This window comes from Centrocercus urophasianus, unplaced genomic scaffold (genome assembly GCF_019232065.1).
Source record: "Centrocercus urophasianus isolate 14NV4802_14NV808 unplaced genomic scaffold, USGS_Curo_1.0 seq_10, whole genome shotgun sequence".
NCBI classification, from domain to species: domain Eukaryota; kingdom Metazoa; phylum Chordata; class Aves; order Galliformes; family Phasianidae; genus Centrocercus; species Centrocercus urophasianus.
This window is the reverse complement of record NW_024884142.1, coordinates 29,288,404-29,313,126: the sequence shown is the minus strand read 5'-3', so window position 1 is coordinate 29,313,126 and position 24,723 is coordinate 29,288,404. Positions and strand designations below refer to the sequence as shown.

The 24,723-nt window shown below is 38.5% G+C and overlaps 1 protein-coding gene and 1 long non-coding RNA gene across 2 annotated transcripts in view; one reads left to right on the top strand and one right to left on the bottom strand.

Moving 5' to 3' along the window:
- MDN1 (midasin AAA ATPase 1) overlaps positions 1-24,723 on the top strand; it is a 94,045-nt gene that overhangs the window by 52,763 nt on the left and 16,559 nt on the right. The window contains exons 56-85 of the mRNA XM_042824606.1: positions 1,544-1,754; positions 1,894-2,125; positions 3,240-3,366; positions 4,046-4,216; positions 4,359-4,573; positions 4,672-5,053; positions 5,257-5,366; positions 6,279-6,975; positions 7,502-7,663; positions 8,737-9,010; positions 9,865-10,100; positions 10,742-10,837; positions 11,096-11,190; positions 11,909-12,033; positions 13,162-13,308; positions 13,568-13,677; positions 14,095-14,168; positions 14,399-14,594; positions 15,162-15,321; positions 15,467-15,613; positions 16,803-16,929; positions 17,810-17,915; positions 18,959-19,074; positions 20,146-20,631; positions 21,077-21,303; positions 21,657-21,800; positions 22,004-22,176; positions 22,563-22,724; positions 22,848-22,985; positions 23,937-24,078. Coding sequence (XP_042680540.1) covers positions 1,544-1,754; positions 1,894-2,125; positions 3,240-3,366; positions 4,046-4,216; positions 4,359-4,573; positions 4,672-5,053; positions 5,257-5,366; positions 6,279-6,975; positions 7,502-7,663; positions 8,737-9,010; positions 9,865-10,100; positions 10,742-10,837; positions 11,096-11,190; positions 11,909-12,033; positions 13,162-13,308; positions 13,568-13,677; positions 14,095-14,168; positions 14,399-14,594; positions 15,162-15,321; positions 15,467-15,613; positions 16,803-16,929; positions 17,810-17,915; positions 18,959-19,074; positions 20,146-20,631; positions 21,077-21,303; positions 21,657-21,800; positions 22,004-22,176; positions 22,563-22,724; positions 22,848-22,985; positions 23,937-24,078 — 5,788 coding nt within the window. The remainder of the gene's footprint in view (positions 1-1,543; positions 1,755-1,893; positions 2,126-3,239; positions 3,367-4,045; positions 4,217-4,358; positions 4,574-4,671; positions 5,054-5,256; positions 5,367-6,278; positions 6,976-7,501; positions 7,664-8,736; positions 9,011-9,864; positions 10,101-10,741; positions 10,838-11,095; positions 11,191-11,908; positions 12,034-13,161; positions 13,309-13,567; positions 13,678-14,094; positions 14,169-14,398; positions 14,595-15,161; positions 15,322-15,466; positions 15,614-16,802; positions 16,930-17,809; positions 17,916-18,958; positions 19,075-20,145; positions 20,632-21,076; positions 21,304-21,656; positions 21,801-22,003; positions 22,177-22,562; positions 22,725-22,847; positions 22,986-23,936; positions 24,079-24,723) is intronic.
- On the bottom strand, positions 7,282-19,133 carry LOC122163527. Its single transcript, XR_006169967.1, has 3 exons — positions 17,778-19,133; positions 9,208-9,304; positions 7,282-7,390 (listed from the first exon to the last, which is right to left on the bottom strand). It is a non-coding gene; the product is annotated as an uncharacterized LOC122163527 (long non-coding RNA).

The window sequence follows — 24,723 nt, the reverse complement described above, 5'->3', positions numbered from 1 at the left end:
TTTCACAGCATGTATCGTTTCTTCTGTTAACTGTGATTTGTACAGATAGCAGTTATTTAACACACAGTGGTGCATGAGCACAAGAGTACAACCACTTAACTCTGTTCTGGAAACTTGTGAATATCATTATTTCACTTGCTTACTTAGTGAACGTATGGATGTATGGAATAGAACATGTATTCCTACCCAACTACATACAATAGGGGCTTATGACTTACTAGGACAACGTCTCTTAACTTTGACAGTTTTTTTCTCTTCAGTTATTTCAGCAATTATTGTCATCCCATAAAAATACTCAGAGTGTTTTTTTTTCCAGAAAATAGAAGTCCCTTTTAAAAGCAGGGCACAAGGAGATGTGCCAGTTGCTCATCTTGGTGATAAGTGATTTGACCTAGATCATTACAGACCTACCTTTCAAAGATACTACAGTTCAAAAATTCACCTAATTATTTTGTGAGAAGCTCAAGAACGTTCAGTGCTTATTGAGAACTTCCAGAGATTTTCTTAAATATCCAAATGTATTTAATTGCAGAGATCAAATGACATTTGTCTTTTAACTGACAGTAGCTTTTGGTTATTCATTTATTTATTTATTTTTCAGTGTATTTCATAGAATCGTCTAATGGTTTGGGTTGGAAGGGACCTTTAAGATCATGTAGTTCCAACCCCCTGATAGAGGAAGGGACACCTCCCACTAGACCAGGTTGCTCAAACCCCCATCCAGCCTGGCCTTGACCACCTCCAGGGAGGGGGCAACCTGTTCCTGTGTTTCATGACCCTTACAGTAAAGAATTTCTTCCTAACATGTAGTTATGTACCCTCTTATAGTTTAAAGCCATTTCCCCTCATCATGTCACCACATGCCCTTACTAAAAGTCCCTCCCAGCTTTCCTGAAGGCTCCCTGCAGATACTGGAAGGCTACTGTAAGGTCCCCCTGGAGCTTTCTCTTCTCCAGGCTGAAGAGCTGCAGACTCCAGATGGGGTCTCACGAGAGCGGAGCAGAGGGACAGAATCACCTCCCTCAACCTGCTGGTCACGCTTCTCTTGATGCAACTCAGGATACAATTGGTCTTGTGAGCTGTAATGCACATTGCCAGCTCACGTTGAGTCTTCCATCAAGCAACACTCCCATGTCCTTTTCCTCAGTGCTGCTCTTAAGCCATTCTCTGCCCCTTGTATCTGTGTTTGAGGATTTATTGCCCTTAGTTTAGGTGAGTTGCCATGTTGAGATATTGTTTGTCTTCATTACTTATGTGCTATTTTAGTGAAGGACGGAGAAAAAAAAAGAAAGAAAGAACTTGTAAGGGAGGAATCGTGGCCAATTTGTTTCAGTTTCTGTCTTCTTACTATATTTGGTACAGCTGCAAAAGAATTGTTAAGCTGTATGTGTGTTTTCTAGTTGTTTTATTGGAACTTGTACTTCAGCTGCTTGCGTATGAATTAGAAATCTTAAAGTTCTGACTGTAGTCACAGATTTTGTTTATTTTGTTAGCACTGCTGAAACAAATGTCTCATGTTCAAATGTCCTTTTAACGCTTCCAGGATAAACTGGGCATGGAATGTTTTTCTCTAGTAAAAGTTCTCAGCAAACCACTTAACATCTTAGAGGCAAGATTGGTCTTTGGAGAAAGCAGATGGCAGGAAAAAATGTGCTGTCTGAAGACTGCTGCCACTGGATGGAAGGTGAAAAAAGCACTGCTGCAAGCTGATGGTCTCATACTTAGAGCTAATCATTTAGAAGATGTTAGCCTTGGTATGTAACACTTCTGAAGAGCCTAACAGCATGATTCCTACCATTGCCATTGATTTTTGTATAGAAATTGAAAAGATATGTTCATTGTCAAGAAGTATAGTACATGGCATTTATGTGCATTTTACACTCTGTTAAACAGGCCAACTAAAGAATTTCTTGAAAGCTGTACATTCAGAACTGAGAGCTGAAGGACTTAAATTTAGTCATACAGAAGAAAGGTTTACTGAAGATACCATCTCCAACCAGTTGGACCCTGCTGTATTAATCCAACTCTGCAGTCGGGTTCAGCTGTGGCCTGCAATGGAGTACATGGGTGCGCTCTGGCAGTACAAACTAACAGCAGATTATGTGGCTAAGGCTTGTGCAAGAAGGTAAGGTGGCTGGAGAATGAAATCCTATGTTAATTTCATGAGATTGAGAATCCCTAGCTAAAAGCTCTGACTGTATATTTTTATCTAAATCTGTGGTTTTGTACATATATTAACATATATCTGTGTGTATGACTATATGAATGTGTGCATACGTGCTTCTGTTTAAATGTATGAATACACATACACTTCTTGTCTTGATGCAGAGTGTTATTTGGGTAGCTATCAAAGATGGAAAGAAAGAGTTGTTTATTGTTATAAGAAAGTATCTTTCTTTTTTTTTTTTTTTTGACACAAATGTAGGAATATTGTTATCCAAGCCCCTTGGAGTGAAATGTTATACTTCAGCTTTGTTAAAGGTAGAATGGGTGTTGAGGGAAGGAAAAACAAAATCTTTGTAGTGAGAGTCTGACTGACAGTATTTTCCCTTTGATGAAACAAGTCCCTTCATATTAGTAACTAACGTGAAGATATAAGACTGAGAGAGACCTGGCAGTGAAGGAACTGCACTAACATATATGCTTACTGCTGTGTGCAGCAGAAAGAGCTGAGTAAACTGCATGTATATATAGTAGATTTAATTAATGTTATTAATTTTAGAAGTGTTAGCATTGCTTGAAGGAGCCACGTGGATTTTTTACGCTGTTTTACCATTGCTTAAAAGAGAGCTCTTGGTTTATTGATTTCAGAGAAAGTGATTTGTTGTGCAACAAAACCTCTAAAATCACTGATTCAATCTTGAATGCAGCAGTCATAATTTTCACAAGTACTGTAAAGCTGGAAGACTGTCTGCAAATGTTTCATGTATTTTGCTGGACATACATATTGCTTGTAGCTACATATAGCTGTAAGCTACAAAAGATGCTGTTTCTTTACTCTTCAGTAATTCACAAAAAATTGGATTTTTCCAACTATGAAGGATCCAAGTTTTGGGGTTGTATTAGAAGACTTGTTTACCTCCAACGTGCTCACCTTAAAGTACTGTCATTTTAACCTTCCAGCCAGTCTTTGATATTCTTGTGGCTTTGTCTGCGGTTCTGAATTTGTTTTATTATGCAGATTATTTATGTACCCTGCTTAGGTATTAGTTAGATTATATTTTCTTTACCACTTACAGGGAGAACTTCAGTCAGGAATTAGGCACGCGTTCAGATTTAATTCAACTTATAGCTTTTTCTCTGAAGTTGACACCAGCTGCCTCTCACCAGCTGTCCGGACTGTGGCACTTGTTACACCTTCATGAAGTAAGAACAAATTTTAGTTTAAATTAATCTTGCAGAAGTTCTGGGCTGGGGCAATCCCTGGTATGTGTACAAAGTGGAGGAAGATCTCCTTGAGAGCGAGCAGCCATGTGGAGAAGGACTTGGGGGTCCTGGTGGATGAGAAGCTGGACATGAGCCAGCAGCCCGACTGTGTTCTGGGCTGCATTAAAAAGGGGTGGCCAGCAGGGAGAGGGAGGTGATTGTTCCCCTCTGCTCGGCTCTTGTGAGGCCCCAGCTGGAGTCCAGGCCTGGGGCCCCCAGTACGGGAAGGACATGGAGCAATTAGAGCAGGTCCAGAGGAGAGCTGCTAAGATGATCAGAGGGCTGGAGCAACTCTCCTATGAGGAAAGGTTGAGGGAACTGGGCTTGTTTAGCTTGGAGAAGAGAAGACTCCAGGGAGACCTCATTGTGACTGTATTCTGTATTCTGGAAACTCTCTTTAAACTCACTGGGTGTTCCACAAACAAGGAGTTTGAGCCAGTGCAGATATTCAGAAGTAAGCTTTTTCTTCTTAATGGGAAGATATGCAAGTAAAGCTGTGTGAATTTGAAATGGACCTTAAGGAATATCTTACCTCTAGTGGGGAAGCGCTGTTCTCCTGCTTGATTCTCTTTTGCTTCCTTTACGTTATCCTCAGGTCCAAGTTTTTCTTTCTTCATAGATATCCCCTGAAGAAATGTCTGTTCTGTCATCTCAACTAGTTAATGCTGCACTGGCATGCTTTTGGAGCAGTGCTTTCACCACAGATCCTGACTATTGGTTAACTTGGAGACCATTACCTGCAGCAGAGGAAAAGATCTCTTCTAAATCTCATAGGAACACTTCTGTGAAGGTTTGTCTCTTCTTACCTTATCAAGCAACTAGGTTGAAGGCCATTTTATGAACTAATTCAACAGTTTTCAAAAACAATGCTATAAATTCTAGCATAGCCAATGCAAGATATGAACAATCTAACTCTTAATCTTTTAATTTAGGGCCCAGGTATTTTGACCCGAGCAGTTTTCTCAAAGTGCTTCTTTGAAATTCTAACTAGCAGCAGCAAGACAAGCCAGTGGGATGTCAGTGGCCTTCCTGTTCTGTCATCATCCCATGTGACACTGGGTGAATGGATGGAGAGAGCACACCAACTTCATGAAGTCAGCACAGCACTGTGGACCAACCAAGCTGTTGCTTCAATAACAGACTTTAGGTATTAAGACCTTCATTCCACATGTGTGTTACTTAAACCAGGCACGTTGCAGAAGCTTGCTTACCATGTGTAATCTTGTTTCATTCATTTGCCTCCAGATATACAGATTCTAGACTACAAGGAATAATGTTAAGCAGACAACTCTCTGCTCTGGTAGATCTGGTTCCACCAGATCTTCAAGAGGAGTTTTTGAACTGCTGTGAGAAACTCTTCGTGAAGGATCTCGTTTCTTATGAGTACCTTCTCAAGATACTTAGAAGCATCGCTGATCAGGAGTTGCTTCCCAAAGAATTCATGGTTCTCCTGCTGACTTGTTTGGAGCAGTTCTTTGGGGAAGGGCGTAAGGATTTACCAGAAACAGCTTGGAGAGGAAGCCTCTGGGTGAATATTGGTTTGCTGCAGATCCAGCTGTGGCTTCCGCAGACTAGATTTGATCCAGCTATTAAAAGAGAATACAAGCTCAAATATGCCAAAGAAGAGGTGGGTGTAGAGTTGGTTTTCTTAATCAACCCTATGAAATGTACATTAAAAAAAAAAAAAAAGTAGTATAAAATCTACATGCAAGAGGTTGGTCACAGTTTTCAAACTGTGATTTTAATGTGCTTTAATGTCCAAAATGATGCTGTACCTACTTTGTTGCTGAGACCCAAACCTCAGAGAATGGTTTATTCTTGCCTTTTTAGTTACACCAGCTGGAGTGTGAATGGAAGACAAATGATTTGTCATCTCAGCTGCGTACAGGAAAAAGTCTTGAAGACAAAGCGCTCTGCAACTACATTCATCCCCATCTCAGGTAATTTCTTAGGCACTCAGCTGTTCTCTTTTAAGTTGGAAACATTGTCTCTGGATGCTGAGGCTCAGTTTTCTTCACAATGTTTGTGTTCTTCTGTAGAAAGTAGGCTTATTGATTTGAAAGTAACAATTGGCATATTGACATGATAATTTAAAATACAGAAGCTTTTCTGTTTACTAGCAGGCATTAAGGAATTGTCTGCATTTCGTACTGTCACAAATACAACAATTAAAATAGTAACCCTTAAATCTTTAGAAAATTAAAGCTGTAGCCAGAAGTGAAAATAGTCACACATCATGTTATGGTAATTTTGTTAAACTGTGATAATATTATTGACAATTTGAAATGAAGAGGATCACCTATCACTGTAACCCCTGAAAGCTTCAAGATATACCAGAGTTGCTTTGCAGAATTTTTGGACTAATCTGTGCTAAGTAGAAAACTCAGATGCTGTTTTGCTGTCAGCCTTTGCCTGTGCTGCTGTGGTTAATATCATACCACATAGAATACATGGTGGAAGTTTAGAATTTGTAGCCATTGTTCTTTGTTTGTAATCTGAAGAGTTTAAAGAGGAAATATTAAGCGGATTCTAAGGGCTTAAAGGGGATGATAGTCGTTGAAAACCTATTCTGAATGGCTGAGTTTTACCTATTGCTTTTTCCTTAATGCTCACAGAGCTGTGAGGTAATGAGCAAAAAATAAATCAGTGTATTGGAGAAATGTTGGAAGAATGAGAAGACGGAGTGTATGTGTGGTATATGGGTGTCATTCCTTGTTCTTATCTGTTTTACTGTACTGTTTTACATAAATTACCAGAATGTTTGTTATGAATATTCCTTCGTGCCACTGTGCCGTCTGCGAAGTATGTTTATTACAGTATATTTCTGAACTGATCATGTTGTTTCATAACAGGCTCTTGCAGGAAAGAATGCAAAGACTGAAGGAGCAAATAAGTAGTCTTTCCAGAAAAAAAGCCTTCAGGCCTTCATCTCCACTGTACGATGGCTTGTACCAGGAGGCTCACCAGTACATCAACAGCATAGCAAAGCTTTCTTCAGTCCAAGATCTTTTAGCCCGTCTTCTGCAGTTCCTTGGTGGGCAAAGACCTAAATCACTCCAGGCAATAAAAAACCTGTTAAGTGAAGAAGCATCTTGGCAACAGTCACACCATCACTTCAGAAAACACTTAGCGGAGGAGTATGCTGTATTCCCTGATGCCATCATTCCCATGCAAGCTGCCATCTTACAGTTGCAACATGGCATGCGATTAGTAGCTTCTGAAGTTTATACAGTGCTCAATAGTTTTGTTTGTCCAGCTGATCTTACCAACCTCCTTACTTCTTTGTTGCTATTTCCATCTGTTGGCCACTCTTTTCCCACTTACTTTGCTCGTGCAGAAATTTTATGCTCAGTGAATTCAGTTGAAGTTCTTCATGGACTTAAAAAGTTTTCTCTGAAGCATTCTGAAGGAGAATCAGAGGGATTACAGAAGTCTTGTCCAACTCTGGAACAGCTCCTTGTGAATGCACTGTTGCATCTTCGATGCCATGTACTATCCAGAGGAGAGATGGACCAGAAATCTCTGCAGCTTTTTAGACATCTGTGTCAGGTAATGTCTGAGGCCTAATGGCCAAGATTCTTGCACTGAACAATTACTTTGGTAATTGTTTGTATAATTCTTAAACTTATTTTTCTGCAGAACTGATGAAAGATGATTTAACATATTACCATAACTTGCTTGTTAACTTGCTTGTAGTTATCAAGTCACGAACTCAAAGCCTGTAATGGCTACTAACAAATCCCCATCAACCACCATCCCACCGAAAAAACCTCACCCAAAAAAAACAACAACAACAAAAACACCCACAAAGCTTTGTGAAAAGTTTCTTTATTCAATGGTTAAGAAAGCCTATGACTTGGCCAAGTACTTCACTCCATGCAGTTGAGGTGCTTTTTCTTCACTTGAGAGCAATTTACTAATCTCCATTCAGATTAGATGGTGTTGATAGACACTGCTGCAGACTCTAGAGAGTTAAAGAGACAAGGAAGGTAATTCTGCCTCACTGAAATATTAGTTTTTGAGGATGTTTTAAATGTTACTTTGGGTCACGTTATGCTACTTTGTGGTTTTCTAGGCCATCATAAATGAGTGGGATGAACAGGAACGCCGTGCCCAAGAGCAGGAGGCAATGGAAAAGAGTTTGTACAGATTCAGAAGTAAAACTCATGGGAAGGGACAAAGTGAGGAAGAGGAGGAGGAGGAGGAATTTAGGAGGAGATTTCCTTTTCATGAAAAGGTAACAACTGTAATTTTATAAAGAAACACAACATTTATGGTCTGAAGTCTCTGCTGAGAATACACGCTGTAAGTAAAATGAGATTGGGCATTAAACAGTTCTTATGGTCTGAAGTAAGAATGTGATTTAGACTTTAAGATAGAAAGATAGTGAATACTGCGAGGTTTAATTTTTTTCCCTCCATCAGTTAGCTTATCCTGAGTTAAAAACTGAGTGACAATATAGAATCATAGAATCATAGAATCATAGAATCACCAAGGTTGGAAAAGACCTAAAAGATCACCCAGTCCAACCGCCCACCTATTCCCAATAGCTCCCACTAAACCATGTCCCTCAACACAACATCCAGCCTTTCCTTGAACACCCCCAGGGTCAGTGACTCCACCACCTCCCTGGGCATCCATTCCAGTGCCTGACCACCCTTTCTGAAAAGTAATACTTCCTCATGTCCAGCCTGAATCTCCCCTGCCGTAGCTTGAAGCCATTCCCCCTGGTCCTATCACTAATGACACGAGAGAAGAGGCCGACCCCCAGCTCACTACAACCTCCCTTCAGGAAGTTATAGAGAGCAATGAGGTCTCCCCTGAGCCTCCTCTTCTCCAGGCTGAACATTCCCAGTTCCTTCAGCCTCTCCTCATATGGCCTGTGTTCCAGACCCCTCACCAGCTTTGTTGCCCTCCTTTGAACACGTTCCAGGGCCTCAACATCTTTCTTGCAGTGAGGGGCCCAAAACTGGACACAGTACTCGAGGTGCGGCCTCACCAGTGCTGAATACAGGGGAATATCATTAATTATTCACTATAAAATTATGGAACGTGATTCCCTGTGCAAGTAGGATCTGCTGAGGTTTTGTTGCCTGTCTAGAGCACCAGTCTCCTTGATTAAATTATTGGATTGAAACTGTGAGATATTTATTTTTAATGTGCATTATTGTGTGACTGGGAAGTTAAGACGTAGTAATTGGGATCTCCAAGTGATCAAACAGCATCAAGGCAACTTTGCAAGCATTACAACTGCTGGTGCTTGTTCTGGAAGAAACTGTAATTGATCTTTGATTATAATGTAATCTGTAGGACTTTGAAGATATCACAGCTCAGGCAAGTCTAGAAGAAAAAATGGAAACTGGAGAGTCATTGGAAGACCAGCTGGAAGTTGACAGAGCCCTTTTGTCCAGGAGCTCCATGCGAACTGTAATGATGGTTCATCAACAGCTGTGCTTGAACTTTGCTCGATCCCTGTGGTATCAACAGAGTCTGCCTTCTCATCAAGCTAAACATTATTTCAGTGCATTTGTTTCCTGCTATCAAACCGGTGCATGTCTGGTGTCGCAGTTCTATCCTTTAATGGGTAAGATTACTAGCAACATTTCAGATATTGTACAGTTTTAACCTTGTAATAATGAGTTACAAATGAATTGTATAGCAGATCATTAAACAGGCCAAATGTAGGGGAAATGAAATGAGCAAAAAAAGCTTGTTTTCATTTATAATGGAAAACAATCAAAGAATAAATCTACAGTATAGTCAAAAATTTTAAGTGCTTACATCTGCATAATCCTGTGAAAGATGATGGACTTGCTGAAATTCTCCACAGTCAAAATTGGAAATTAAGTTCATCAGGAAATTTATTTCAGTTGAGCTCCTGTAATTTAAAGCACAACAACAGAAGGATCTTCTTTACTCTGAATTCTGGCACACTTCATGAAAATCATTATAACAATGTGGAAGACCTCAGGATAATATTTTTTTGTCACCTCTCAAAGCAGAACTGTGTGCAGAATACATGTATGTGTGCAATTAAGAAGCAAATAATGTAGCAGGACTGCTATTTCTGCAGTCATGTATTTTTGTGTTTATACCTGAAGTGTAATGTTTGTGAATATGTTGTTTTGTTTTTGTTGGATTACTTTTTCACAGAGCCTCATTAATAATTTTGTAGTGAATGCCTTCTCAGTGTGAATTTATGAACAGAGGAACTGAGATCTCCTTGCTGGTCCCACCCTCTACCTTTACTGTTCTTTTTTTATATAGCATTTTGATAAAAAGGAGGATGTGAACTCATGCTTTTGAGTGGCATAGTCATGTATGTTTGCAGTATATAATATGCTGCAGTTTGGGATACAGGGAAAAATGAACTTTTTCTGTACAACTGAAAAAATTAACTCATAGCATGTGTGATGTCTCCTTTTTTTGGCTTGCTAGGTGCCGAAATGAACAATAGTCTTTTGGGAAGCCAACTTCTAGTTAGCACTCTTCTTCACAATACCTTTTTTGAGGAAATGACTTCAGATCTTGTGCTACAGCAAGATGGCCCATATGACTTTTACCAGCATCCTAATATTAAGCAAGTCCGACAGTGCCAACCTGTACTTGAGAATTTTGCTAAAGAAATAAACAGGTTACTGCAGGAATGGCCAGAGCATCCAGTACTGCTGCAGGTAAGGACAACTCAAAAAATGTTTGGGAAAAAAAATCCCAAAGTGTTTCAGAATTGCTTGTGTGTGTAAATACATATATAGGTAGGCATAGACCTCTGCATGCATATCTGCCCAAACATCAGTATTACTTACACAGACATTTTGAAGTCGTGCCTGTTTCTTCGTAAAGAGATATTTGGTACTCCTAGCAGTTCAGCTTTACTTGTGAAATGCTAAGGAACCTTTACTGCATGCTCTGTTCTTACAGCTTTCATCAGTCTTTGATCTGCTGTACTGAAAAGATTTTTGAAGTCTTACACTATTCAGGCGTCTAATTTTCCCCAGAATGCTTTTTTTCACAGTGTTGTAGAAGTTGATATCTTTGTTACCTCTTAAGGGATACTGTGTGGCTCTTAAGTTATTTCTTGAAGACTAATGAAGAAACTCAGGATCAATTGGAGCTCCTAACATGAGGTCATTTGTGCTCCTTTCAGGGAAAATACTGACATTTAATGAACTACTAGTAAGCTAGTACTTAAAAGAAGAAGCAATTGAAAATAAAAAATATTCTTACCTCTTTTGTAGTATGGTAATGCTAATACAAACTAACATGAGCATTTGAGTCAGATGCTGTAGTTGAACACTTGTGCTTTATTCTGCAGCTGTTAGTTGTGATTGACAGAATCCAGAGCTTTCCACTCTCTAGTCCCCTCTCAAAGTTCCTGAATGGCTTGGAAATTCTTCTTGCAAAGGCACAGGTAAGAAGAAGGCTAAGGGAAACTTTCTTTTCTATCATTTATTCTTCCTTATTTATGTAGATACCACGATAGACCGCATTTGTTAATGCTTTCCAGGGTTTGGGGAAGTGAACTGCTCCATGCTGCTGGTGTAAGGAGTTAGGAAGACAGTGGAAGTACATGAGTCTTGCTATGCAGACATTAATTTCTTGCTTTTTATAACAAAACTGATTGTTGTTTTGTGTTGTGCTTTTTCTTGTTTTGGTTTTGTTTTCCCAGGACTGGGAGGAAAATGCTAGTCGAGCTTTGTCCCTGCGGAAACATCTTGACTTGGTCACACAACTGATTATTCAGTGGCGTAGATTGGAGTTGAAGTAAGAATTGTTCTTCCTTACTGCTATTTTTTAGACACAAAAATTCTGTCTCTTTGTGGAGACGTGTTCCTATGTTTTATTGCCTCAGTCATGGAACATTTTCTTTTTGTGCGTGTGAAGCTGCCACAGAGCATAGGTGTATAAATGAAAAAGTGGTTGAGCTGGTTCCAAATGAGCATCCCCATGTTGCCTTTTGTAGTGACTGCATGTGTACGTATGTGCATGCCTCAGGAGGGACAGAAGCAGGACACAACTAGAGTAATTCATAATATTTTCCCAGCCTTCTGCTGTTTTTGTCCTGAGGTTGCTGAGTGGTTTGTCACTTTAACAATCACTATTAAATTTTACTTAAAAATCATTAGCCAGTCTCCTGTTAAAACCATGTAACATTTTTATGTCCACAATACGCCATGATCAGGAATTCTACAAGTCCACCACATATTTTGTGAAAGAAAACTTCTCAGCCTGGCTCTGACTGGTTTTATTTGACAGTTCTTGGCTCCTTTGTTTTTTCTCGTAATTTTAATAGTGATAAAGCCATGATCTTCAGTAGTTGATTTTGTACATTAAGCATACGTGCAGATTATCTCAATCTGCAAAGTCTTCCTTTAGTTTAGCAGTAACAGAGAGTGAGTGGTGTTTTGGAGCCTATGTGATTCATGATCTTGATTATTTAATTACTATTTTTTCCTTCTCTTCCCCCACTAATTGGTTTCAGTTGCTGGTCAGTAAGTCTGGATAATATTATGAAGCAACACGTAGAGAAATCCACAAAGCACTGGTTCTCACTCTATCAGATGATTGAGAAGTATGTGCAAGAACAGACCAAGGCTGACATGGAAGGTAAGTGCTGCTCTTACACAAATATGTGATACAGTTGCAGCAGTTACTAGAGATGTATAACTAAACTCTAAAATGGCAGAGCTTAGCTATGCACTTTCAGGTGTAGTTTTTGTTCCCTTTGCCCTGCAGAAAGTTCCATGACTGTGTAACCTCTTCCATATGGGGTGAGCTTGACATGGTATTTTTCCTGAAGCCACCTGTGTTGCATAGAGTTAATATTGTAAGTTGTGTAGGGGAAAAGCTGTCTGTAAAAGGCATCCTAAAGAAACGTTCCCATTAATTGTGTGTTAGGGACATATAAACATTTTTAATTGGATTTGTATTACAGAAAGCTTTCACTTGCAGCTGAAAAAGGCATCTGACTTTTTAAGCTGTGCACAGCACTTCTCACATCCTAGCTGAAATGCTTCTAGTATTTTGTGTAAAGCAGGAATAGTTCCTTCAGTCCATACTTCTCTACTTGCAAATCTGTCTGCTGGTGTTCAAGTTATGTAAAGGAGGAAAAAAAAATACTGCTGTCAGTCTCTAACTCCCCAAAATGTTATGATGTTGTGAGGATGAAAATAGCATTCTCTGGCATAAGGCAGAGCTCTTTCAATCTCATTAGTAATTTATGTATTGTCTTGACAAATTCAGATCTCTGGGTTCTTTTTTGACATCTCCCAGTGTTTTCTCCTGTAGGTGATGCTCTGAAGGCACTGTAATCTCTGCTTGATTTTTCCCTCTTGATTTTGAGGCAGTAAGGAACTGATAGTGGCTAATTTGTAGCATGTAGATCTTCACGATGGCTAAAAAAAAATCTGTTAATTCAATATCAAGTATTCTTCATGTACTTGGTTTACTCTGAAATTGGGCATGTAGCTGTCCTCCTTAATCTGGTCTTACTACTACCTCTTTGTTCAGTCTCCTTTTTTTTATTGTTTTGGGTTTTTTTTCCAGTACATTTTTTGCTGGTTTTATTCATTATTAATTTAGAATCACTTTTTTTTTTTCTTTGTTTTGAAACTTGCCCAATAGAAGCCTGACGTTTAGTTGAATGTTCGCAAAGTTTTCATGTCTGCAGTTTTCATACGGTGTTTTTATTCTGTTTTCTTCCATCTCCTTTTAAATTTCTGGTGGAATGTTCAGAAACTGAGCAGATGAGCCTAAAAATGCTGGTCAACACACTACAGGCTTTCATTGAAGGATCTACGCTAGGAGAGTTTCATGCACGACTTCAAGCCTTGCTGGTTTTCCACTGCCATGTCCTACTGATGCCTCAGGTAGCAGAAAAGGGTAAGCATTGTTAGCATTAAACGTGGTGAGCATTCTTTACCTGGCTGTCATGTTCCAGGCTTTCCAAACAGGTGGCTAAGAGCTCGTAAATACAACAGGAGCTAATGCTGCATTTTCTTGCCCTCACAAAGAATACTGTTTGTCTGTTATTCTCTTATTTTCACCAAACTTCATGATAACAAAATAAAACCAGGCTGCATTTCTGCTGTTGATACTGAAGAATATCCTGTTTTGAAAGATTTTTGTCTGTCCTTTCCAGACGTTCTGTGCAGCATCCTGTGGAATCTCTATAATTATTATAAGCAGTTCTCAGAGTGTGTTGAGACCAGAATCACTGAACTTCGTCAACCTATAGAAAAGGAACTTAAGGTAAGAGAAAACTTCTCTCAGACCATATGTTGAACTAACTAGAGGAACAGTGGTGGAGCGGGTATTTGAATTTGTGTGTAATGGCTCTGGTGGACATTGAAATCCATGCTGTACTCCACATTTTTATTGACAAGAAGATATTTTTATGGCACAGAGTTGGTGAAAGTCATTAATGTTTGGTTGTGTTTAGCCACGGAGATTCCTACCAAGTAGTGAAGACCCTTTGGCTTTCACATTGAAGTATGCATAAGCACCTGGCTTGTAGCATAAGATGGCTATGCAATAATCTGCGCATGTATGAAGATGTATTTTAAGACAGCTAGGTCATCATAGCTGATCAAGTTGAGAGATTATTTTTATATGCAAATTCTTCATTACATTTGTATAAATAATCCCACTGATTATTTCTTTTAATAGGAATTTGTGAAAATTTCGAAGTGGAATGATGTCAGCTTCTGGGCTATTAAACAGTCAGTTGAAAAAACTCGCAGGTAACTCAGAACGTGAAATTAAGGAGCCATTTAGGGACTGATCATAATAAATGGCAGTATTTTATGTATGAATGTACTTGGAACCTTCTTTGTAGATTTCTTTGACTTAAAATTTGAATGCAGAAATGTTTCTTTTACTCATAATGCAGTGGAAACGCTTATTTCCAGCAGCTGAGATATTGCCAGGATTAGATCACTCAGTGACTGTTTTGCTTTCTTTTGATAATTAGAACTCTCTTTAAATTCATGAAGAAGTTTGAAGTTGTTCTGAATGAGCCATGTCGGCCTGCCTTGGTGGAAACTGGTAAGGAAGAGCAGCTGGACTGCTTGCACCAGCAGGAGGAATCTGAGAACAAAGAGGCTAAAGTTCAGAAGCTAAACAACACACTAAGAAAAGTTCTGTCTGCTAGAACAGATGCTGCCAAGGTGACTGTATTCTTAAACCTAAGTGTAGGAAGGTTACTCTCTATGTTCTCATCTAAATGTTGTTTTTCACTGATTTATGGAGAAAAATCTTACATAAATGCCAAGTCTGTTGAGTATATCATCAACTTGTTGGTCTTTTTTTCGTGTTCAGTTTTACGAAACTGCAGGTGCGTGCAAGTGTAGCATGGAAAGACAAACATGTTCAGTATTGACTTGGCACAATATTTACACTCTCCTGGAGATGACAGCAGTCGAACATTTTATCTCTTAAGTTACTGGTATATTGTCTGTAACTGTTTATTACTTCTTTACTGGTATACTGATACTGACAAGAGTTGGTAATTGGCATTGATTTCTCCTTGTTTACAAAAAGTTTCCTCGTGTATTCATTACTGAACTATTCCATACTGAACTGTGTTGAGCGAATTTTGGGATTTCAGGAGTTGAGTTTCAAATGAATGTGGAATTTTGCCCTTGTTTTTGAAGCAGTTTATTCTATGTTAATCTACTGACAAGACGGCCTCGATCAAATGTGTGTAATTGGATTTTTTCCTTAATTTTCCTCAGCAGCCACTAACAGAAGGATTTCAGGATATTATTACATTTCGTGCAGATTCTCTTCAGTATCGCCTGCCTAAACTTACCAAAAAAATGAAGAAAATGTGTGTGACAGTTACAGAGAGTAATTCATTCTTAAGTCTGCTGGAAAGTCTTGACCAGTTCACAGGTTAGATACTCATGATTTGCATGTCAGTGTTGACTGTTTTAGCATGAGTGTAATCAGGAAATGTGTAGATACGTAGTTCCCTTCACAGACTGTCTTCCCATGGCTGATTTCAAATCTCTCATCGTTCTGTCTGTCTTCCATGCAGGTGATATCATTGGTTCTGTAGTTGAACTGCAGAATTTAACGTTTGATCAGACAGCAGATAAGGAGAAGCAGAAGTCAGAGGCCAAGCATATTCAGATGCAGAAACAACGCGCTTTGTCAGATCTCTTCAAAATCCTTGCTAAAACAGGTGAGCTTTGATTTGGAATGTGCTTACTTTAACACTATAAAGTTATGAAGCTTTTTACATTTTTGCCAGTACCTGTAAATGCACAATAATAGTATGTTCTTGAAGTTACCAAACCATTAATGCACAGAAGCAAGTAAGTCTCTTTCCCTTCCTGATGTGCTAGTCCTTTCATTCCCCTTGTCTTCTTTGTACATTCAGTGTATGTGAAGCAGTTGCTTTTTTGAAGCAAAAATCTACATTATCTCCAGTCAGAAGTCACTTCATACACAAAAGGGAAGATGAAAGTCCTATACCTGTTCTCTTATCCAGAACTGAAGTTAAATTAACTTCTTTAAATGAGAGCCCATCTCTCAGTTGAGTGACTGGCAGAAGTAGGATTGGCAGTGGTGCAGTTAAGCTGTGGAGAATGAATGGTCTCTTCATGGGAATCACTGTAGGAATTCCTCTGAGAAGCTCAGTCTCCATTGCTGCCCTTGGTAGTCGTAAGGTCAGGGAACTACTCAAGCTGTTAATTGTTGTCTTTTCCTTTGATTAAACTGGATTCATCAACTGTTCTTAATCACTGAGCAGTTTAGAAACCAGCAAAGGCGAGCAATCTTGTTGTCTGACAGCAGAAACAGCAAAACACTTGTCTGACAGCATTCCACCGAGTCATAGCCAGAGGTAGAAACAAACAGAGCTTTGCCAATTCTTTTTCTTTAATTTTCCTCTTGAAGAAAGTTTACCATTTTTAGTGCTTCTCATGGAAGCCACAGCTTTCAGTCTGCGGTGATTTTAAGAATCTCAAAAAAAAAAAAAAATCAGTATCAACTTAATCTCTACACCCTGGCTGCAGAGGTTAGGTTTTAGAAGTATATATCTGTAAATTGTTCTGTTAGGTTTTATTTCACGCTGTCACATGCCTTACAGGTTGAAGGCTTTTCTTTCTCTTATCTGCCACCACAAACGTTTTATATATGCAAGTCTATGTTTACCTTATTTCAGCAGTGTTCTTTAGCTGAAGATAGCTCAGCTATGATGTATTATTTTATGTAACTTGGAAAATGTTCAAAGGCTTGTCAGGATTACAAAGCATAAGGAAAAAAATCATACATTGGAGTTTTTGCATCTTAGTGTCAGCTACCTGACTCACATTTTCTTCACTTGAAAGAAGGAGGGCATAAAAAGGTGCATTCAATTGTCATTGCAGGCTTGTCGTACCGAAAAGGGCTTTCTTGGTCCCGTTCCAAAGGCTGTCATGAAATACTATGTGTACATCCACTGGACTTACGTAGTGCGTTAGCTGTCGTGAGCAATATATGTGAGCTGGATGCCACGTATGTATGCAGAATTTTTAACTCTTACATTGTACGAGTCCTGTACTTATTAGAATTTATCACATGTGGATTTAGATGGGAATTTTTGGATGTTACTTTATTTACATTTGTCCCCTTCTGTTTTCTCTGTTTGAAAGTCCTGTATGTACTGTACTGGCACATAAAACTTAGAGAGGTTTGGGTTTGTTTTTTGGTTTCTTTTTTTTTTTTAGGGTTGGATTGTTTTTAATTTACACTTCAGACAACTTTGCTACCATTGTCACTGGTTCAAAGAATTCAGTTAACCCACTGTTGCCCAACTTTGCTTGGGACAGTTTGTTAACATAATTAGTGGGTAGATGCTAATGACTTAAAGATCAGTTGCAGTTTACAAGGGTGAAGTCGTCATTTGTTTTGTTTTCATCACTGGCTAATGGCATATTTCTTGAGAAAATGCATGGACTTTCAGAGTGGACATTTGTGCAAAGTCCTGTCTAGATGGAAGATGTTCCTTCAGACGTTTTTCTGGTCTTTCAGGAAGCAAGTGCTCAGATCTGGACATTTAGTTTATCATGTGTTTGGCCCTTCTGTAAGGGCCAAAATACAATCTTCCTTATCAAGATTAATTTAGCAGCATTTGAAAAAAACAAATCCACAGTTTAAGCTCTAAATGTTATTCAGAGATTTGGTTTCTGCCTTAGGTTTATTAAAAACAATAATAATTTCTCATGACTTACTTAAATATTTGTTGGGAAAAATGGAGAATTGAGAGCCCAATACATGTGCAAAATAACAAATTGTAAGCAGATCTTTTAGGTTGAAGAGCTGACCTAGTGGCTCTAGTGTGCTGAGGTACTGAAATTACTTACCTTTCTAATGCCAGTGTTTTGTACTCTGTCAGGTTTGTGGCAGAGATTTCCTCTGCCTGGGATGGATGCCAGAAGTACTTCTATCGCTCGCTTGCACGCCACTCTCGACTTCAGACAGCATTGTTGGCCCCTGCCAAGGTAAAGCAACTAAAAACAGGAATCCTGCTGTTGTTAGCTTTTACTGGAATCTTCTAGTAATAAAAGGGTGATGTGAGATAAAGCTTTTTCTTTTTTTTTAATATGATAGAAAATATTTGGGGGACAAATATGAAATTCAGCATTTTAAAATGTGTTATTTAATGAACGAACAATAGAATGAGCAGATTGTTAGTGAGCAATCTGTGCAGTGTACAGTATTTCCATCCCAGCAGTTCCCAAATTGTTGCTGGTTCTTCGTGAAGGATGTGTCTCAGAAGCTGAATTAAAACATATTAGGAGAACAGAATCAGGATTAGTGATCATGGAAAATCTGTTGCATTTTATACATTGGAAATAACTGAGTAGCACGAAACAGAAGAATACATTGCCTTGCTTAGAAATTGATGTAAAATTGATAGAAGGAACAGATGTGTTCTGCCAAGTCAGTATCACTTTTCCAGGAAATGGGGATCTCTTCCAGATGCTTTTCCTCTCACTGTACTTCATCTTACATGAATTAGCAAATATTACAACTGATAGTTGAATAAATAATGAAACATATCTGGGATTTGTTTTGCCTTTTATCATCATGTATTCTACACTTGAATTTGGCTTCTTTAATTAAAAAGAATGAAAGTAATTGTCAGTAAATCTGGTGAAATTAATTGTAGCAGTGTTTATGGATGTAAAAATTTAAGCTTCTGGGTTCTCCTCTTGGGATTTATGTATTAATTAGGTCACTTTTTGAACTCAATTCCTGATAGGAATGGCTGCAGTGGAAGTGCAGTGTAATACTACTTTTTGCAGAATGTACTTGAAAATTGGAATTATGTGGGGAATATATGAAAGGTGTAAAAGATTGAAGATAGTGGAAAGTAATAACTGTACTTTGTCTGCATTTTAATACTTGCTCACTTGAACCTTAGCCTTTCACTCTGTTTAGTGAAATGGAATGGAGGCACAGCCCACATTGTTGTCAATCTGCTTATTCATTAAACTGTTGTCTCCCTTCCCTCCTGTTTCTCCCTGTTTGTTTTCTTTAGGATATTGGACTAGGTAGTGTTGAGAGATGCAAAGGATTTGCTGCACACCTCCTACAGTTGCTTGTCAGACAGAGACAATCTCTTGCTGCCTTGATGGAGCAGTGGGTCTTACTAAGGTATTTTGCATTATACCATTACAGCCTTATTTAAGTGTTCATTACACAGTTATTGGCAGCAAGCTATTCCATTCAAGAAAGACAGAAAATGATGCAGTAAAAAACAAATTCTTCCCCCTGCTTTTCCACTTCATCTCTCAATTAAGCCCAGATGTGGGGAGGGGGAGGAAGTGTATATTTGAGATGGGGAAATAAATATTGTTTATCCCATCGTTGAGCTGGCATGTTGGAATCAAAATAATGGAAAAAACAAGTTAGGTGGACATGAAGGCTATAAAGTAATTATTTATGATTAATTGCACTGTTAAACCCATTGAACCTTTCTCATTTGGTATTGGCCTAAGTTAATTTTGGCTATATTCAATTGATTTCTATTCATTTTCAAAATAAACAATCTAGATTGTCCTTTGGGCCAAAATGAAGAAACCTCAACTGCCCAAGAAGAAACATTCTTGAAAGTTGGGAGATAATAGGATGTGTTGGCATTGTAAAAGTGGGTAGGAAGTCTTTATCACTTGATGGAATTGCTCCCATTTCAGTTCACTGCAAACTCCACTGTTCTGTGTATTTCTGCTCATCACTAATGACATCTATTAAACTTGAAGTTATGTCAGAGACTTTCCTTTGTACAGGGAAAGAAATCTGTGCTGGAGATTAGTGGTGCAAAAACTGCATTAACTATATTATTACTAAAATAATAGTAAAGCAACAGCAGTAATAATAAAACAAATTCCATATGCACAAGTCTCATTTTATTGTATAACAGTGGAAAACTAACATATGAGTCTCAGGACTGGAGTCTAAGGATTATTGAAATGGTTGGTGTTGACTCTGAAAAATCTCACCCAGACCTGTTTCTGGTGTGACTAAACATGCAAAAAATCAATCAATTTTTAAATGTATGTGAAATCGTTTTAGTTTTTCCTGGATGAAGTTTGACTTTTGCTGCTTTCGTATTACCTAGAACTTCTATGAACTCGGTCTGAAGCTTGAGCTTTTAAAAGGGAGGTATCATGTAAAACTGTTGCTATGAGGTTTATGCAGTTTTCTTCTTTCTTTCTTCTTAACCAGGAACCTCCTGAGTAGCATCCAAGAGATAGACAAGAGATTGAGTGCTGACAAAGAATATAACATAGCATTACCTCCTCAACGTAGTTTTCAACACTGGACTGACAAACTGCAGCAACTTTCCATGCAGTGTGTGATGGTTCTTGAGGAGCTGTCTTGGTTTATACAGTGCTGCCCACCAGAAGAGCTAATGAAGTGCAGTGACACTGAAAGGACAGATGTCAAAGGAAATGTTTTTCTCCGCTCAGGACCTGAAGAAATGCTGGGAAATGTTGTCCCAGGAATACCTGAGCGGATTCCCTCAGAACTTAAATATCTGTCTCCAGTAACAAGTGAGCAACTGCCTCCTGGATGCAGGATGCGAAACAAGGATCAGCTGTGGCTGCAGCTTTCTGCACAATTGGCAGCAATGCTGGCACGTGTGAAGGCAATGAAAGCAGAAGTGGACAAAATAAGACAACAGCCGTGTGAGACCTTGTTCTATTCCTGGTGAGTTCTACATCTGCATAAATGGAATTTATGCATAAATGTATGTTCATATTAGATGTATAAAGTCATCCTGAAGGTTGCCTTAGCGTATCTTAAAAGGTATTGTTTAAATGTTCTTGAAGCTTGTTTCTGTTTGGTTTTCTTTCATACTGCAATGTCTGGCTTTTCAAACAACTGAATGCAATCTTCTCTCAGTCTGCTGAGCAGTCAGGAAAAGATGGGTCCTTCTCAGCTTCTGCAGTTGTCTTTGTTCCCTTGGGATTTCATCCCCTTTGCTCTTCAGTTAGTTAATGATGTAGAGTTCAAGTGTGAATTAATAGAAGAAACTAAGAGGCCTGAAGGCAGCCTGTTGAAGGAAATATATATACATATATCAGAAGAAAAGCTGTAGTCTTAATCTGAGACGTTCTTTCTTCTCTCAGTGTTATAATCTGTCTTGTTGCAGGAGAGATTTTGAAGTTTGCACATCAGCTATGAGTTGTCTGCTGGAAGTGTCAGCTCAGTTAGAAGGTGTAGAGACCCTGTTTCACTTGGATGAGGAAGAGGAGCCAGCTGCAGATCAGATGGCTGTAATAAAGAGCCTGAAGTATATACAAGAGGAAATTAATACTACATCTACAGACTTCACAGTTTGGAGAAAGCAGCTTCTTGCTTCCACATCGAACTGTAGTGGTAAGGACAGTTCTCTACCAATTCTGTAGTTCAGGTAAAGATAGAAAGAATTCATTAGGTTTTATTGCAGAAGAATGCTTATTCATTGCTGTTGCCATGTGTTCACTTGGATATCCACAAACACTTGATGAAATTCAAACTGGGAAAATTTAGTCTGAGTTGACATTGTGCAGGAATACTTTTCCCTTTAGTTTCTGGTGCCAGCAGTCCTTGTGTTATAGTTGTAAATCAGAACTAGCAAGGGTTTGTTAGTGCAAGCTGCAAATGCTTATCATATTCCTTGCATAAGAAAACTTATAAACCAGTAATTCAATGTGTGTCTATTTTAAACTGTCTGTGTTATGATTCAAAAGGAAATAAAGAATCTGATGAAGAATTTGTGGAGCGCTTCTCAGCTCAAGTGGAAACTGTTATCCATGGTGTTCTGTATGCCATCCAGTGTTTGGTAGAGAGAAAACAGAAAGGTGAAGAGGAAGAAAAACCTCCAGAGGAAACAGGTGAGATTGTTAATTTAGTCAAGGGGCAGTGAGAGAGGTTAAACTACTTGACCCTAAAAATAACAGTACCCAAGGAAATTTCCATTTCATTAGTTGTGCCCATGAACAGGCAGCATGGACATTTCTTGTTTGCTTGGTATAACATTTTAAAATATCAACTGTGACATCCATCTCTTTTTTTGCCCCCTGTGTTTCAACCAAAGATGATACAGCTTCATTGGACATGATTAAAGCAGGGCATTTAACTAAACTTTTGGATGAAGATATTTCTGCTGATGTGGAATCTTTGCATGTACAGAAAGTAATTTCAGCGGTTTCAGAACTGATGGAGAGCCTGAAATCTTATGGAGAAAATTGCACCTCAGATAAACATAAGGTAAAATTGTTCTTCTTGAAAGCTTTTTGGCTGAGGGGTCTCAGTGATTCGGAATTATCAGCTGTAGTGGTTTAACACAAATTACTTCTTATTGTTCATTACTATAGAACTAGAAGTATGCATAAGAACATAACTGAATGTAGATATGCTCTTTTGTAATGTAAAATGCAGATGGTCCTTTAATAAAAAGGAAAAACGTTATTTTTTGTGAAAAAAGCTCTAGGAATCTATTGTGTTTAAATTTGCCCACTGATATTTCTGGCTTGAGCATCTGTTTCCAGTCTGTCATAGCCCTCTGATAGGTACATCTCAGTAATTACATTAACATGTTTGACAGCTGTTCTTTGATATTTATTTATTTATTTATTTATTTATTTTAACTGCAGTTCTTCAACCAGTCCTGCTATTTGCTGGTGCGTCTAATGCCCATGCTCTGCAAGTTTTCAGACCTTATTCTGTTCTACCTCACTATTTCACTGTCATCTCACCGGAGTACTGGAAAACTGCTTTCTGTTCTAACTAGTATTTTCACAGAGCTTGCCCAAAAGGTAAGTTGTTAGAGATAAAGGTGGATGTATGAAAAGCATATTAATATATACACTTGGTTTCTATGTAAGAATTGGGTAAAGATGTAGTTACTGGTACAGAATGTCTTCTGTTTGCCTTTATAGGGGTTTTGTCTGCCAAAAGAATTACTTGAAGATGAAGCTGGAGAGGGAGCAACACAGTTTCATGATTATGAGGAAGGTGGTATTGGAGATGGGGAAGGCAAGAAGGATGTGAGCGACAAAATAGAAAGCGAAGATCAGGCAAGTTGTGTTTTTTGGGAGAGGGGTTAAGGGGAAGGTGGGAGTAGTTTAAATAAAACTGAGACTAAATGCTGAAGAAAGGCTGCTTCTGTTTACTTGTAAATGCAAATGCAAGAGCTTTTAGCTATTTCTGTTAAGTTTGGTTTCACTAGAATTTCTTTCCTGAGCGATTTCGTTACCTGTGCTATTGTTAAGGAATGAAAAGTAATTTATGCTGGCTCTGTGTCAGTGTTGAAGGTCAGTTCAGCCATATTACTGAACATATTGTGTAGGGGGTTTGAATGGTTTTAGGGAGGAATATGCAGAGTAATAGAAAATGCCAGGCTTTAGCTTGATGTGTTTGGGTGGAGAGACAGCTCACATCAGAAGTTGTATAGTGTAGTTAACGTGAGTTTGCCTGGACCTTCAGTCTGAGAAGCACCAGGGAGAGACATGGAAAAATTCCTCTGATGGCTTTCTGGGAAGTCATGTTGAATGGAGAACACTAATAAAGGGCCCAAGATAGTTGTTCCAGTTGGCTCTGAGCTGGTCTTTACTGGCTAACTTCAGTTTGCATAAGTTACAATTTATATTTAATATCAGTAATTGCATTCAAGAAATGAGGACGTAACTTGAAAATGACCAGAGGATAGTATGGATAACCTTATGTGAGGTTATAGTTAGGCTACCTACTAACAGGACAGTTCCTTCTCTTGAATAGATATGATAATTTTTCCTTTAACCCAGCTTTATGAGTGCACAAAGACCATCAAAACTTGAGAACCATGTTGTGGAAAAAAATGAAACGCATCAGATGTTTCAGGTTAGAAAAAGTATATCTGTGAAGTAAGTTGCTTTCAGTCTCCCAACTAGGTTAGCTTCTATCTTTCTATGTTACTGTTGTAGTACTTCATGTAAGCTTAAATATATACACTAGGTTCATTGTAACTTTTGTCTTTACCAATAATTCAGATAGAAGACAGTTTTAAGAAGGGTGAGGAGAAGGAGAAAGAGGATCAAGATTCTAAGCCAGATATTGAAGGAGAAGACAATGCAATTGAAATGTCAGAAGACTTTGAAGGAAAAATGCATGATGGAGAACAGGAGAAAAAAGGTTTGATCCTTTCACTGAGGCAAACTTAGAAGAAGTATAATAGATCAGTCCAATGGTTGATACTTTCATGTATTGATGCATCTGCTGAAAAGTCAGCATTCAGCAAAAAAAGAGTGGTGCCATTTGTATATGAAAATTAAGATATCTTAATCTGAACACTAGGAAGTTGAAGATAGTCTTCAACTCTTCTGTGGAGGTTTTGGATCAGAGGAAGCTGTTTCCTTTTTCCTGTTGTAAGATGACCCTTGGACAAGTGTTAAAATTAGTCACTTACTTTATCGATCTGTTGAAGATCAGCAGAACACTTACAAAAGAAAAGGTGACAGTAGTTAGCTTCCCTGGTCACATTTTAAGTTGTGGCTAACTTCTAAGCAGTGGTGATAATTCACTTTTACCAAATGTTACTTTTTCAATTTGCTACTAGTCCAAAAGGTAGCACTTCTTGCACTTCAGAGGGTAACACCTTGAACATCTGCTACTAACATGACTTACAAATTAGAGTAGTGTTAATCTGCTCAAAAAATCTGAGAAGTGCCAAGAATAAGCTCTGCAGCACAAGAAAGGACATTCTGAAACTAGTGAAGTGAAATGGACCATTCCTCACCCTATAATGCCAAAACATTTGGAAAAAGGAAGTGGGAGAGG